The sequence below is a fragment of the Micromesistius poutassou genome, assembly GCF_964030765.1.
Source record: "Micromesistius poutassou genome assembly, chromosome: 9".
NCBI lineage: Eukaryota > Metazoa > Chordata > Actinopteri > Gadiformes > Gadidae > Micromesistius > Micromesistius poutassou.
In genome coordinates this window covers 15478729-15492565 of record NC_140279.1, presented here as the reverse complement: position 1 = coordinate 15492565, position 13837 = coordinate 15478729, and the positions used below count along the sequence as shown (strand labels likewise).

Here is a 13837-nt window from a genome sequence, read left to right as displayed (position 1 = left end):
CATACCATGGTAACTAGTTACCATACCATGTAAAAGTAGTTACATTTCACTAAGGCTGTTACGGTTTCTAGTATTTCAATGCATGACTTGTAGCTAATCAAGTGTTTTACAGTAAGCCACTTATAAATATACTAGTAAGTTGTAAAGTTAATTTTGTCAATTTGACAGTAACTTAAAGTATATTAAATAAATTACCATAGCACAAAATATTGTTCAATCTTAAATGTCTCAATCTGTTGTGTCAAAACCCGCCCCCCCCACCCAAAAATAATGCTATTACTTTCCACAATCACTGCATCGTTTGTCCCCTTATCCAAAATCATCAAAGCAGCCATTTTAGACGAGGGGCTTCCCCTCCAACACGGCGAAGATGTCCTCTAGAGACTTGTCGACACATCTCAGGAATTCGTGGACATCGCGGGACGGGTAGCTGGACACGTTGCAGCCGATCCAGTCGTCGTGGACACCGTAGCCTACGCCAAAGCCGTCTGGGACGACCGGGGCGAAGCCGCCCAGGCTGACGGCTGGGCTAGTGAGGGTGCTGGTGGACAGGACGTTGTGGTTGATGGCCGCGTACGCCGGGTCCTGGTATAAGTCGTGGAGGGCCTGCCCTTTAGTGTTGGCCAGATAGCGCATAGCGAAGAGGTGGCGGTCGAATCCCTGACCTGGAGAAAGGGAAGGAACTGTAAGCTTGACTAGAGTGAAGAACATATCAAACCTCCATATCTAAAAGTAACACAATTATTTTATTAAATCTTTAATTAGTTTCACCTTTACCCCTACTAACCCAACAATAATATTGTTTAAGTGGGATAAACAACTAAAAACGATTAGATATTTTTGAGGGATGTTTCAAAGTGCCATTCATAAAATAAACCCAGTTTTACGGGTTGTATTTTAAAGTGATTTTATCCATCACACTATACCATCTGTTCTGAGATGTCTCCTATAACCCACCCATGGCGGCCTCCCTGGTGAGCTGCCCGTGGTACTTAGAGCAGTCCTTCAGCATCTCCACCAGCTGCTCCACGCTGTGCTCCCCCGGCCGCTGGACGAAGGCCTCGGCGCAGCGCTTGGTGTGCACCGTGGCCGGGCGGATGGTCTCGGTGCGTCCGTGCTTGAAGGCGGCCGTGCTGCAGGACTCGTACGTGGCCACCGTGTGGCCGTACTGCCGCAGGAAGCCCATCTGGAACGCCAGCTGGGCCACCGCATCGGGGCTCAGCTTCTGCTTCTTCAGCTGCTCTTTCCCGCCCTTCTTGAACTCCAAGGCGTCGATGGTGAGCTTCGACACGGCCGCGTCAAAGTTCACCTTGGCGGTGTTGATGCCGGCGCGCAGCGCGTCGTCGAGGTGGAAACGGAGCCTGCGCACGGCGGCCGCCGAGTCCACGCCGGCGGGGGCGGAGCCCGGGTGTACCAGCGGCTTCTCCGTGGTGTCCTTGAAGATCTCGTTCTGGAAGCGCAGCACGGCCACGCCGTCGCCCCACGAATGCTCGAAGTTGATGGCGGCCTCGCCGTCCCGGGCCAGCACCACGGAGAAGGACTTGTCGTACCAGCGGTTGCAGCCGTCGCCGTGCAGCATGTTGTGGGAGGTGTGGATGTGGTCGCGCATGTCCTCGTCGTCCAGACACAGGCAGAACAGCGCGCTGTCCACCTCCTGCAGCGTCTCGCCGTTGCCCGCGGCGACTAGCTTGTCCCTCAGCCCCGCCCACACGTCCCGGTTCTCACTGGTCAGCAACCCCAGAGGGTGGGCCGCCGCCGGGCTCTCGTCCGCCAGGATGTAGTTCAGGTGGGCCTGGATCTCGGCAGGCTTCACCATGTTCCCGTCGGGGTCGACCACGTCGAACGAATACATGTTGCCCTTCCGCATCACCAGCAGGTGCCGCCCCTTGGCGTCGGTGAAGAGCTCGTCCCGGCCCTGCTTAGGCACGCGGGTGGAGTTGAAGAGGCGGAAGTACTGGGACATGTCCAGGGGATAGGCGTTCACCATGTAGGCGCCGTACCAGGACAGAGAGGGGGGCACCCAGCGGATCAGCCTCTTGAAGCCGTCCGTATCGCTCTTGGACGGGTTGAGGTGGAAGACCTCGGGGGCCAGGACCCCCGCCCGCAGGGTCTTCATGAAGCGCACGGCCGAGCACACCACGTTGGTGGCGCGGACCAGCTGGTCGTTGTACTCGGCTCGGGGGTCCGGGTTGAAGGACATGAAGGGGTTAAAGTTCAGCACCACAGACTCCCGGGCCGAGAGGTACATGTCGAACCATGGCGCTGGAGGATAGGATGGAAGTGGATAAGGCAGGGATTAGGGTGTATGCCACTAAGCTACAGGGTTCTTGGATCAATCCCCAATGTCCGCTGTCTAAACATAGGCATCCCTTGGGAAAGATGCCCCTACTGGCTTATTAATGAAATGTGTCACTTAGGATAAAATTACTAAAGGACTTGCACTATGTAATCATTGAGCAGGCTTTAATCTAAAGTGACAATGCCTTTCAGATGTCATTATGTAGCATGTAAGGTTAGGGTATCTTGTTCAAGGAACAAGGTAATGGGATTGAATCCATTAGCACTAAGCCAACAGCAAAACCTTCGTGGTTAGATAAAACTGTGTGGAAACACAGGGGTACATGTATATGCATCTGTATATTTAACAGAACTTCGGACTCCTGTTGAGGATCCTCTGCATTGGCTCTCACCTGAGATGTAGCTGGTGTGCTTGTTGCTCTTATCCTGGGCCACCAGTTCTTCATGCAAGGTCTTCCCTGTTGTACTCTGAAAGTCCTTGGCCAAGTTCTCAGTGGTCCTGGGATCACATAGAAGGCATAAGAATAAATAATTATAACCTAATTATAACCATATAACCTAATAGTCAGGTTATATGATTATGTTTTGAATCAAATATATTCCAGTGCATTCACCTGAATTGGTCATCGTCCAACAGTGGCTTCTGAGCCGCTAGATATCTTCTGATAGTATCTTCTAGTTTGGGAACAGGGAGCCTGAAAAAAAAGAAAACATGATATGGAATTTAGTACATCCCAAAAGTACAACTGTTCTCATTGGGTGTAGCACCGCCATCTCGTGTTTACATCACGTCCAAGCCCCAATCAGCTGTGCACTTTCACCTACATTCATTCATTCACATCAATCTATCCCCTTCTCTACAGAATAAAGACCTTTCTGTGAGAACTCTTGATTTCAAATGGGCTTCAAAATAGATACTTACCTAGGCAGACTCTTTTGGTAATGCATTGAGGGTACAATGCTTTTGTGCAGGTACTCTGCAGAAGAGTCCTGTTTGTAGCGTCTTTGAGTCAAGGACGCGGCTCTCGGAGACACTAGCCTGCCAGTGTGTCTGACAGAGGCACCGAACTGCAGGGAAAGCAGGTTCGCCATGGCTTTGTCTGATAAGCACGTTTGTTTCTTTGTTCAGCAAGGTACGCAGCTATGGCACTGTAGATTGACACTGCTGGCTACCAGTACCTGTCTCCTGGCTGCCTTATGGATGACGACCGAATATGAAACCGATGTTAACGATCAAATACGGTCTTCCAGTTCATTGACAGGCGAAGACACTTACCGATTATGTCATACACTCATTGAAAACGTGTGTCTTGCTAATATACACACAAGTGGTGTACACGCGGTCAATTGTACGTGAACTTGAATGCAACTAAGAATTAAATCCAAAACAGGAAGTAGACGGCCATCAATGAGCACGTGACCATGCCTTCTAGCATGAACTGTGATCTATAACCTCATTGCCTTCCTCCGCGCAGTTTTACATATATAACTTTTTAAATAGCACATAGATATTAAAAACAGCACACCACATGTATTAATTAGTATAATTAATAAACAACAACAAATTATTATTGTTATTATTTGTTTTATCATTAGTAGGCCTAGTAGTAGTAGTAGTAGTAGTAGTAGTAGTAGTAGTAGTAGTAGAAGCAGCAGCAATGTTTGTATGGATTATTATTTTTTTCATTTGTTAATCCACTAAAATGATATTCTGTTTGGTTGTTGTCACGCTCCCCGATATCCCTTACTTTAGTTGTCACGACCTGCGTGCACAAAAAGCTGATCCTGCTGTTTTGGCTGTAAATCCTCATTAAATCGAGAGAAAAGCCACTGACTGCTGTCGAGGTCACGGTTGAATGATGGATTTATGTTTTTTTACATGGAGCAATTTGATTCAATAGAATATCAGGCCGATTCATATGTGAAGGTACTCACAGTTACAATATTCTAAAATATGAAACTAGATTATTAATAATAGGCATATACAATGAATACAATATTATATGTTAGTGATGTCAGAATGAAAGGTAACAATTAAAACAGCTTGCCAGCAGAGGGCGGTGTTGTGGTCCTAATTAGTGACAAGCACGTTATATACGTCACTTCAAGCACATCCACTACCACCGACCCTATCATCATCTCCATCACCACTACCACTACCACCACTACCACCACGACTAACGTTACCACAACCACCCTCACCTTCATCACCACCATCACCTCCATCTTCGCCACTTTGATTTTTATTATGCATCCATGACAGCAACACATCCCAAGCAGATGCTATGTTTCGATGGGAAAGGTTGGAGGGCAAACCAGGCGCGTTTGAGAAAACCTTCCTCCCCATGCAATAAACTCCATAAACTAAACGGATGGCAGGTCAGCACCTCCATTAAAAGGGAGTGATTGGCCCTTGTTCGCCTCCACTGAGAACAACAATGCTGCTACATGGCATTGTTCGCGGTTTGGTGCGTTTTTGTATGTTTTAGCGTCCAATAATAAACCAACGAAGTCAGGGAAAACTTAAATAATTAATAGGCTACTGATGGGAGCAAAAATATGCACCTGATTGTGTGTCCGAAATAATTATAGGGTTTTGTCATGTTTGTGGTTAAATTATGTTGTGAATATTGGCTTCTATATATGATTTAAAAATATATATAATAATGTGAGCTGGCTACATAACGCTCAATGACATGCGCAGGAAAGGGAAACATACGATTTTCTGTCAAATGTTGAAATTAAATTAAAAATATGTCAAATGAAATCAATATATTACAAAATGATTATATTAAGACAACTGATTCAAGCCAAATATATTTTCCTTCCACGAAAATAGTCGTGACAATAAAAAACTAAGAGACAGATATTGAATACATGAATATCGTGGATTGCTTTAATTCTCTTTAAACATAATGAAACGTTAAAATACATCAAAATAACAATATATAATAGGCCTACTGTATGTGCAGTTTATACACCAGATCTGTGCATCTGCAATTGATACGTATGGTCTGGAGATCAGCTGAGCTCTGGTGTCGATTGGTTCTAAAACAAGGAAGTCTCTGACACACCATAGCCGCGACTACTCTGCAGGCTGCTCCTTCATTTGATTCGTACATATTGTTTAAAGTTTAGTGAAAATGCCAGAAGTACACATCCCTAGGTGAGTTTTGGTTCAAAATATGTTAGCACATTTCTGGTCGCCAAATCGAACTCGTCCTTGGTTATTACGAGAGGGACGTCATCGGTTCTTCACCCAGGCCCAGTTGAAATTCAGGAAACAAATTATATAAACAAGTAATAAGTACTTAAACCTAAAGTCTACAGACTGTATATAAAATGCATACGACGCGTGTCGATTGTAAGTGTCATTCCCTTATGCAGGTGAATGTTTGTAGAGTGTGTTGTAATCAGTGGAGCCGTCCACTGACATTACAGGTCACTGGAAATACATCGATTCCGATAGTGCGTAGGGTTCAGGTAGCTTTATGTCCTACTACCGCTTCATTAATACACTTTCATCATACCAGTCCTGTGGCTAAAATAATGTGTTCGTCTGCTCGGCAATGGGGTTGATAAGAAAAGGCTTTGTGTTGATAACATAAAAGATAAACTTTAGGTGAGAACATGTCTCATCTACAAGCGTTTTGTTTTGCTGGAGGCAATGCAAATGTTGACTTGGGTATTGCCCTGTCAACAGATGAAAAGAGCAAACATTGAGTTTGTTCAAACTTAAGGCCAATTTAGTTTTCTTTGGGAAATCATTTACATTGTTACCCTGCTACACGTGTCTGTACCTTTGCCCCCCCCCCCCCCCCCCTGTACAAATGTCTTTGGACCTTGTGTTGTTGGGCTCGTCACTGTAACAGGAAAATCCACGCCGTGTCCACCAGCGCCAGTGATGGACTGGAGGGCTTCAAGTCGCACGCCGTGTTCCAGGAGATCAACAAGAAGCTGCAGGAGGTGATGTAGTGCAAAGTTCATACTGATAGGTTCCACCATAGACAACACCCTGGCCTGCCATTGGTTACCTCGGCTCAAAGACAGCGGTTTAAACTACTTTGCAGTGTTGGCCTTTGCAAGTTGCAGTGTTGATATAAATGATAATAATAATATAATAAAAATGGCTCTTGGAGTGTCTTAACATTGACCTTCAGATTGTGTTCTCAATCCCAGCCAAGTAAATTATGTATACAAACACATACTGCTGTTTAGATAACAGTTGCCAAGGTTTTGGCTTGGATGAAGAATGTTTCAGAATTGAATAGTATTAAATATTAATGTGTTTTGTTTTGACCTGAGATGTATTTTACGTGGGAAAGTATTGGAGTGTATTTTGAAGGCATTCGCGCCTTGTAGGACTTGATTCTTTTCAACAGATGCAGCAGATAAATCTCAACACATGAGTTCTGCAAAGATTTACTCCAAAACAGGATTAAATCGAGTTTTGGCATTAAGTATGTTTTAATAGCCTTATTGTTCAAATGAGAAATTATTTGAATAATTTCCTCACCAGATATCTTAATATCTCTGTTTAGTCCTACTTGATTAATCACGTCTAAGTAAATCAGGTGAAAATGAAAAAAAAAGAATCAGTGTTTGGTTAAAATATTGCTCTGGGTAAATATTAGTATCAAATCAATTGTAAAAATATAAATATACTATTGATAGTGCAAAGTCGAAGACACTCTTGGATAATCATTATACGTCTATCAAAGTTTCAGTGTAGCGTAAACAAGGTTTTAGTCAATTCATTCATTTAGTTTGTCTCCCCCCCCCCCCCCCACCCCCTGTGTTGACCGGACAGGAAGGAGCAAGTTATGTCAAAAAGATCGGAGGTGTGTTTGCCTTTAAAGTAAAAGATGGGCCTGATGGGAAGGAAGGGACCTGGTACGTGGATGTGAAGAACGGAACCGGCTGTGTCCACAACGACACGGGTAAGAGATGGAACCCGCCCCAGGACATGTGGCCAAATCCCTGCTGAATGCTAGTTAGTCACTTCAGCAGATGCTTATCATCTAATGCGTCTGCCAGAGAATATTCACATGCATGTCCTTTAGGAGCAGGAGTCTGAACGTTGGGAATCAAACCTTGTTCTTTTTGTGTGGGAGTCGAACACTTAAGCCACTCCAAGTTCCATTTTAGTTAATTAGCTCCACGCAATTTTTTGAGAATACCTTTCTTTGGTTTTAGATTCTACGAATTCTATTTAGTCATAAAGTGGTTACAGGTATGGGTTAAACAGTGAATACAGGGACAGGTCATTAAGTTGCAGGTAGGGGTTAGACAATACAGTTACAGGTCATTATGAGTAGATGGGGGTTAGACAATGAATACAGAGACTGTTCATTAAGGAGCAGGTGGGGGTTAGACAGTACAGAAACAGTTTTTTAAAGAGCAGGTAGAGGTTAGAAATTAAAAATGCAGATAATTTAGGGAGCAGGTAGGGGTTGGGCAGTGAATTCACATACATGTCATTAGTGAACAGGCGTCTTGCTCAGGGATAGGCTGGCAGGGGAAACTGTGGGATTGATCCAGGTATATGTCTGATCAACACCCTAGCCAATAGTTATTCCTGCTTCATGTGCAATAATTCAATTATATTGTTTATTATTTACAGTATAAATGAATTATTATGAGAAGATATGCCCTTAAAATGATCAAATAAGAGGTCTGAATCGTTGGTGGGAAAGGAAGTTTTAATCCAATAGTAATCCACTATAGTAATATAGTCCTAATCCATTCTTTAAATCTCCATAAAACTTGAATGAAATGTCAGATACACTGTATCGATACCATGTCAAATTACCCATGATTATTGCCCAGCCCTAGAGGAAACTGTACTCAAGCCTGCATGTTTTGTTTTGACACTATATGCAGTACAAGACAGGTTATGACAGTGATTGTCAGCCTTTTTCTCTAAGCTTGACTCAGTAAAATGGCTTTGCTGTTTTTTGGGCAAGAATCATCAGGACGTGATCATTGTTGACCCTGTCTCTCATTGCCCTCCAGCTAAGAAGGCAGACTGCACCATTGCAATGTCTGATACCGACCTTCTGGCCCTGATGACGGGGAAGATCAACGCCCAGTCTGTGAGTTCTGTTCCTGATTGAGTATCTCTAACTAGTTTTATTTTAAGATGTATAATCTGATCATTTACTTCTTCTGAGCAAAAGTAAATGGGTCTGGCTTCTATTTTTCATGATTTACGTGATGATTTATGACCGGCAGAACACAATCGAAATAGTAAATACATTTTTTATTGAAATTGTAAAACAGGGACACTGTAATGGCAAACCTATAACCTAGTACTAGGGGATAATTGCTAAAAAATTGTTTGAACAAATCGTACATCTTTTAGAGTTGTGACCCAGTTTAGGTACTTCCAAAACGATGTAGTTGTCAATAACAGGATTGAATAGCCAAGTGTCCAGTGATGAGGTTCTTTGATAGATTTAGGGATTATATTTAGTTAATTAGTCTTTAAATGTATAACTATAGGTTATAGCGGCAGCAGTTGATATCCCTGTCCGAGAGGGGGTTAAGCTTTGAGTACACGTACATGACACCATGGTGTGTGTGGATTTGTGGAGCTCTGCCTGTGCAGGGAATGATGTTCGGGCCCTAGAGAGGGTTAAGCTGCTAGGACACTTACATTGTGACACCACGGTCTGTGTATGAAGTTATATGGAGCTCCTGGCCATCGTGGGGACAACACTCCCCACTCATTCCCTACAAATCTTAAAAAAACATGTTCTCCCAAGTGCCGTTGTCCATTGTGGGCTGGAAGGGGACCCGCTCCCCATGTAGATGTAAACGGATCAAACTAAGGATCTTAGGATTTTAAACCAAACCATTTAAATTTCATGAGATAATACAATAAACAAAACATACTTGGGAATGTTATATTCGATTTCTGCTTGATGCTATTTAAATCTACACACTGGACCTTTAAAGTTTTTGTGATGATGTAGCATAGCATTGCAGCGGTCAAAAAAACATAAGGGCTTTCCGCCAATCTCAATCCAAATCATTGCCAATCGTATCCCAGCTATCATTGTGAGAGATAGCTACCCTTATGAGAGGTGCATGCTGCCCTTAAAACCAACCAATAGCACAAAATGGCTACTAGAAACACGACTGGTGCAGACAAACAGCTTTCCTTATGTCGGTAAACCTTGTATTTAAAAAAAATCGATTTGGTAATATTTTGACTCATGTTTTCTCTACAACGTGATCTGCTGAGTCAGATTCTTCTGGAATCCGGCCCAACAAAGAAAAACAAAATATATAATGGAGTCACATTCTCCTGCGTGTGTCTCTGGTCACAAGTCAGCTGACGCTTTCTCATCTAGAGCTCCTTGTAAAGTCTCAAACTGGGCATGTATAACAATTACAATTGTGGTACAATAACAACCATTTATTTTGTCCTCACTGTTTCATCGAGTTGGAGGAGTGTCCTGGACCATGCAAACTTAGCACATGGTTATCAAACAAACCTTCTTTCTCACTCAAAAGTATTTGCATGTGGTCTCTTACACTTAATGTATTTGGTCATGAATGACTAGTCTCACGACCACAAAATGTTGTTGAGGTATGAAGCGTGACCTTGTGGATTTGGATTTGAACATAAATATAACAGATGTGTCCTTTAGAGAGTTGGATGTTTAAACATATGGGTTACAACTACAAGGAAAAAAACTTGGACCTAAAACTTTGCTTTTGGTCTCCTGGCCTTGTTCTGTTTGAGTAAATAATTGTGCGGAAACCTTTAGTGATCCCTCATTGCGTGTGATCCAATGCATGCCTGCTGTCACACAGCAGGCATGGCACAGTGTGTTCAAATCGGGCCACCCGGCTGTAAGGCCTAATGATCGATGCCGTTCAGACCGCCCACACACTTCACCAACAGTGTATCACTGTCATGAAGACTTATTTTTGGTCGTGGCTCCACAGCATCCTGCGGGACCTGTTTGAGTGCAAACATTTCTGTCGTTTGTTCTTCTTTTGGTGAAAATCGACCATCCAGTATAATACTTATAATAATAGTCTCGATAGCGGAAACAACCGCCCGTTCTACATCAGTGGCAGCAATCTTTGTTGTTGTTGAAAACACCTCTATGGCGCACCTATGGACCGTCGTCGATATTATCCCACCTCATATTAGATCAACCGTGGTGATTGTTCGGTCTATTTCTTACCGGGTAGAAATCTTTCTGTATGAGAGGGGAGCCAGATCTTTTCTGCAGAGCAAATGAAACATAAGCTTGTGAGACTAATTTGGTTCCCAGGCTAACATTGTCGTAGAAGTATGGTGATAAACCACGGTTCTCCTGTTGTCTTACACATGTCCTCAGCACCAGTAAACAACTGACTCTTTCTTTTTCTCACTTAATAAGTCACAAGGGGAGGGTTGGGAGCTCTCCAAGGTTTGTGGCTCATACTGTATTTTCAGTTTTCTTTCAATACAACAGAAAAAATGTAAATGCGTGAATAATTTCACCGCACAAATATGTATTGGCAGGCTCTGGGTCTGAAAATACCTCCACAGGTGTGTGTGTGTGTGTGTGTGTGTGTGTGTGTGTGTGTGTGTGTGTGTGTGTGTGTGTGTGTGTGTGTGTGTGTGTGTGTGTGTGTGTGTGTGTGTGTGTGTGTGTGTGTGTGTGTGTGTGTGTGTGTGTGTGGGAAACCCTGGGGTAGTTCAATGACTGTTTGTTCTTCTTGCAGGCATTCTTCCAGGGCAAGCTGAAGATCACTGGGAACATGGGCCTGGCCATGAAGCTCCAGTCCCTGCAGCTCAAACCGGGCCAGGCCAAGCTGTAGAGTGGAGTTCACCTCCACTCTGCTCCACCAGGAGAGCCACCATGCATATCAAACAACCAGGAGACGTCACAACACTGCACCGGCTGCGGTCTTTAACTTCTTCTTAACAACAACACACACGGTTCCTCTGGTCCAGCAGGTCTCCATGTTGAGGTCCTACTTGTCTTGAATAATGTGGGAAACGTGGAGGGACGGATCCAAAGTCCTCCCGAGTCTTTGTCCTACCTGGCCACTCCCACACATGACTAGATACTTTTGTAGATGTCTGTTTCCGACCTGTGAGATACACTAAAAGTTAGTTTTTTTTCTTTAATTTCTTTCTAGTGCTTGAATCTGTGAAGTGTTTGTACATATGGTCATGTCAATGTCATGTGAACGTCATCGCTATGATTTGATTGTGTGTGTGGCGGGGGGGGGGGGGGGGGGGGATGGGGTCAATTTTTCTGCAATCATTTTAGAATTAATTTAATCGAAGTGCCTGTTCTCACGCCTGTAGGTTTTTGTTGGGTTATTTGAATATGATTTCCACCTTAACTCTTTGTAACCTGATAGAAAATACAGATACACCATTAACTCTACTGTCTCTATTGTCTCTTAGGGATTTCTACTAAATAAGTTGTTTAAATAAATACAATTTCTAATGGCAGAATTCTTATAAAGTTATTTTGAAATGGTGATGTGAAATTTCCATATTTCGATTTGCTATATATTTTTAGAACATTCTTCTACCAATACATAAAAAGCCTAATCTGGGGCGGGCCAAGATTAGGCTTCAAATGATTCTTCAGCCACCAAATCCAAGGCTTTTGATAAGAAACAGTTGCTTGTCCCCAACAAGCATGACTTTTAAAGAACTTTGACTTTTCTTACCTTATACCAAATCCTTATGATCTAACTCAACATGAATGTCTTTTCCCACTTGGTTTAGAAACCAGGCCTTGACCCTTTCGACGGTTTGAAAAGGTTAGGGGTTCCTGTCTGTTGTTTGACTATGAAGCCCTTAGAGAGGCCAACTGTAGAGATAAAGCGTTCTAAAACATCCCGCTGCTTCCAGCTGTCAACAGCGGTGCAATGGTGTGACTCGCATCTCTGGCACAGTGTGTCGGCTTGTTCAGATGGTCTTCCAGAAGGAATCCAGCCATGATGACAGGCTTCCAGACTGCCACGCAGTAGTTTTTTCAATCTTTTTTTTTTTTTGTTCTGTTACTGGAAGGGAAAAAAAGACTGAGAGAAATGCCAATCTGCTAACAAGCTCTGAGCTACTTTCCGGACCTGTAATCACCGTGGTTCTCTGTTCTCCGGCCATTTGCACAATCTCATCACAATGGCTGAGGTTGTTAGTTGGTGTGTCTCTCTCTGTCTCTCTCCGTCTGTCTCTAACTGCCACTGAGGCTGAGAACGTTGCAACACATATTTAACAACAACATTGCCATATATAAAGCGGAGCTATAACAAAGATAGAGAACTCTAGAGAAACCCTACACACCCTCCGTAGCAGACGCAGAACCTTGCCTGTTCAGACTGCATCGTGGCCCCCTGAAAAAATACAATTCAGATCTATCTCGTCTCTCTAAAATGGAGCACTTGAAGCAATTTCCTTATTTGATCAATTGACTGTACTTTGTACTAAATAGTCAGCTTTAATAAATGTGGTGTAATGTCATGTAAAAAGGGCTGCACAACATTGTAAAAAAAAAGGAACACAGAGCGTGCAGAGAGCTATACTAACCATCACAAGGTTATAAGAAACGGTGTTGGGTTATTCACCATTAGAGGTTGTAAGATTAATATGGAAAGGGAAAAGAGTAAGTGGTGATACTGTCCATAACACATGAAAACATTTAGTAAGGTCTTTAAAAGCTGTGCTATAAACAAACTCATTTAATAAATCCAATTGACTATATATGTATTTATATATATTCTTTATATATTCCTTATCTTTTTTGTGGGGGGATGGCCTGCAACACAGTAAGGTAATCTCCAGACTGGGAGTTTAACATATTGTAATAACTCAGCACTGTAGTCAAGGTGGGAGGTAGGCTTGGATAAAAAATGCAATAATAATAATATAACGCTGCAATGTGCGAGACATTAGGTCACATCCTGTTGCTCCTATTTGGCTGTCCCTCTCTCCTCTTCCTCCTCTTCCTCCTCAAAATATTTGTCAGGCTTTTCCCCCAAAATCTTGGATCTCCTAGCTAACCAGTTGGCACAGAGTGATGCTAAACTATTTGCTGGTGTCGCAACGCCTCTTGCCATTTGGCATTAGCCATGTCAAATCAGAACCAATCTGTGGTTTCTGCTTAAGGAAGGAATTCCCCTGACTGTAAGAATAACATTGAACACAACATTCAAGTGTTGTGATTCAACAGCTCTGTGGTTTCAAAGCACTCAGGAGGACTAACTGCACCCGACCGAACCGATTGGGCGAGCTGGTAGACCCAGGAGATGATTCCAGAGGGAAAGTTCTGGACCCGTATTGAGTATAAATAAACCAATCACTACTACACCAAATTATTGCCGTTCCATACTCAGAGTGGAAAATCCAAACCCCGAGGGGGGAAAAAAATAACACAGGGAAAAAAAGTTGAGAATTCAGGCCTTTGGCTTCCATTCAGGGCCAAGCTTTCTCCCTCTCTCCCTCGCTCTCCCTCTCTCTCTCACTCTCTCTCTCCTCTCTCTTGCTTTCCTTTCTCTTTCCGAACCTCCCTCT

The 13837-nt window shown here is 43.4% G+C and overlaps 2 protein-coding genes across 2 annotated transcripts; one reads left to right on the top strand and one right to left on the bottom strand.

Annotated features, from left to right (window-relative positions):
- Positions 1-211: 211 nt before the first annotated feature.
- On the bottom strand, positions 212-3697 carry cpt2 (carnitine palmitoyltransferase 2). Its single transcript, XM_084472478.1, has 5 exons — positions 3221-3697; positions 2913-2993; positions 2691-2797; positions 958-2262; positions 212-665 (listed from the first exon to the last, which is right to left on the bottom strand). The coding sequence occupies exons 1-5, from the start codon at positions 3388-3390 to the stop codon at positions 337-339; spliced, it is 1992 nt and encodes a 663-aa protein (XP_084328604.1). The 5' UTR covers positions 3391-3697; the 3' UTR covers positions 212-336.
- A 1645-nt stretch (positions 3698-5342) lies between these two features.
- scp2b (sterol carrier protein 2b) lies at positions 5343-11799 on the top strand. The gene is made up of 5 exons (XM_084473370.1): positions 5343-5464; positions 6171-6264; positions 7109-7238; positions 8314-8393; positions 11029-11799. Exons 1-5 carry the CDS (start codon positions 5442-5444, stop codon positions 11122-11124), a joined length of 423 nt encoding a protein of 140 aa, XP_084329496.1. The 5' UTR covers positions 5343-5441; the 3' UTR covers positions 11125-11799.
- Positions 11800-13837: the final 2038 nt, after the last annotated feature.

What these genes read in the sequence shown, in the direction of transcription:
- cpt2 (XM_084472478.1), bottom strand. Translation starts at nt 3,390, where the DNA reads ATGGCGAACCTGCTTTCCCTGCAGTTCGGTGCCTCTGTCAGACACACT. An exon ending in TACCAAAAGAGTCTGCCTAG is followed by an intron (nt 2,994 to 3,220) that starts GTAAGTATCTAT and finishes CTTTTTTTTCAG; the next exon opens with GCTCCCTGTTCCCAAACTAG. An exon ending in CACCAGGGAGGCCGCCATGG is followed by an intron (nt 666 to 957) that starts GTGGGTTATAGG and finishes CCCTTTCTCCAG; the next exon opens with GTCAGGGATTCGACCGCCAC.
- scp2b (XM_084473370.1), top strand. Translation starts at nt 5,442, where the DNA reads ATGCCAGAAGTACACATCCCTAG. An exon ending in CCAGAAGTACACATCCCTAG is followed by an intron (nt 5,465 to 6,170) that starts GTGAGTTTTGGT and finishes TCACTGTAACAG; the next exon opens with GAAAATCCACGCCGTGTCCA. An exon ending in GGAAGATCAACGCCCAGTCT is followed by an intron (nt 8,394 to 11,028) that starts GTGAGTTCTGTT and finishes TTCTTCTTGCAG; the next exon opens with GCATTCTTCCAGGGCAAGCT.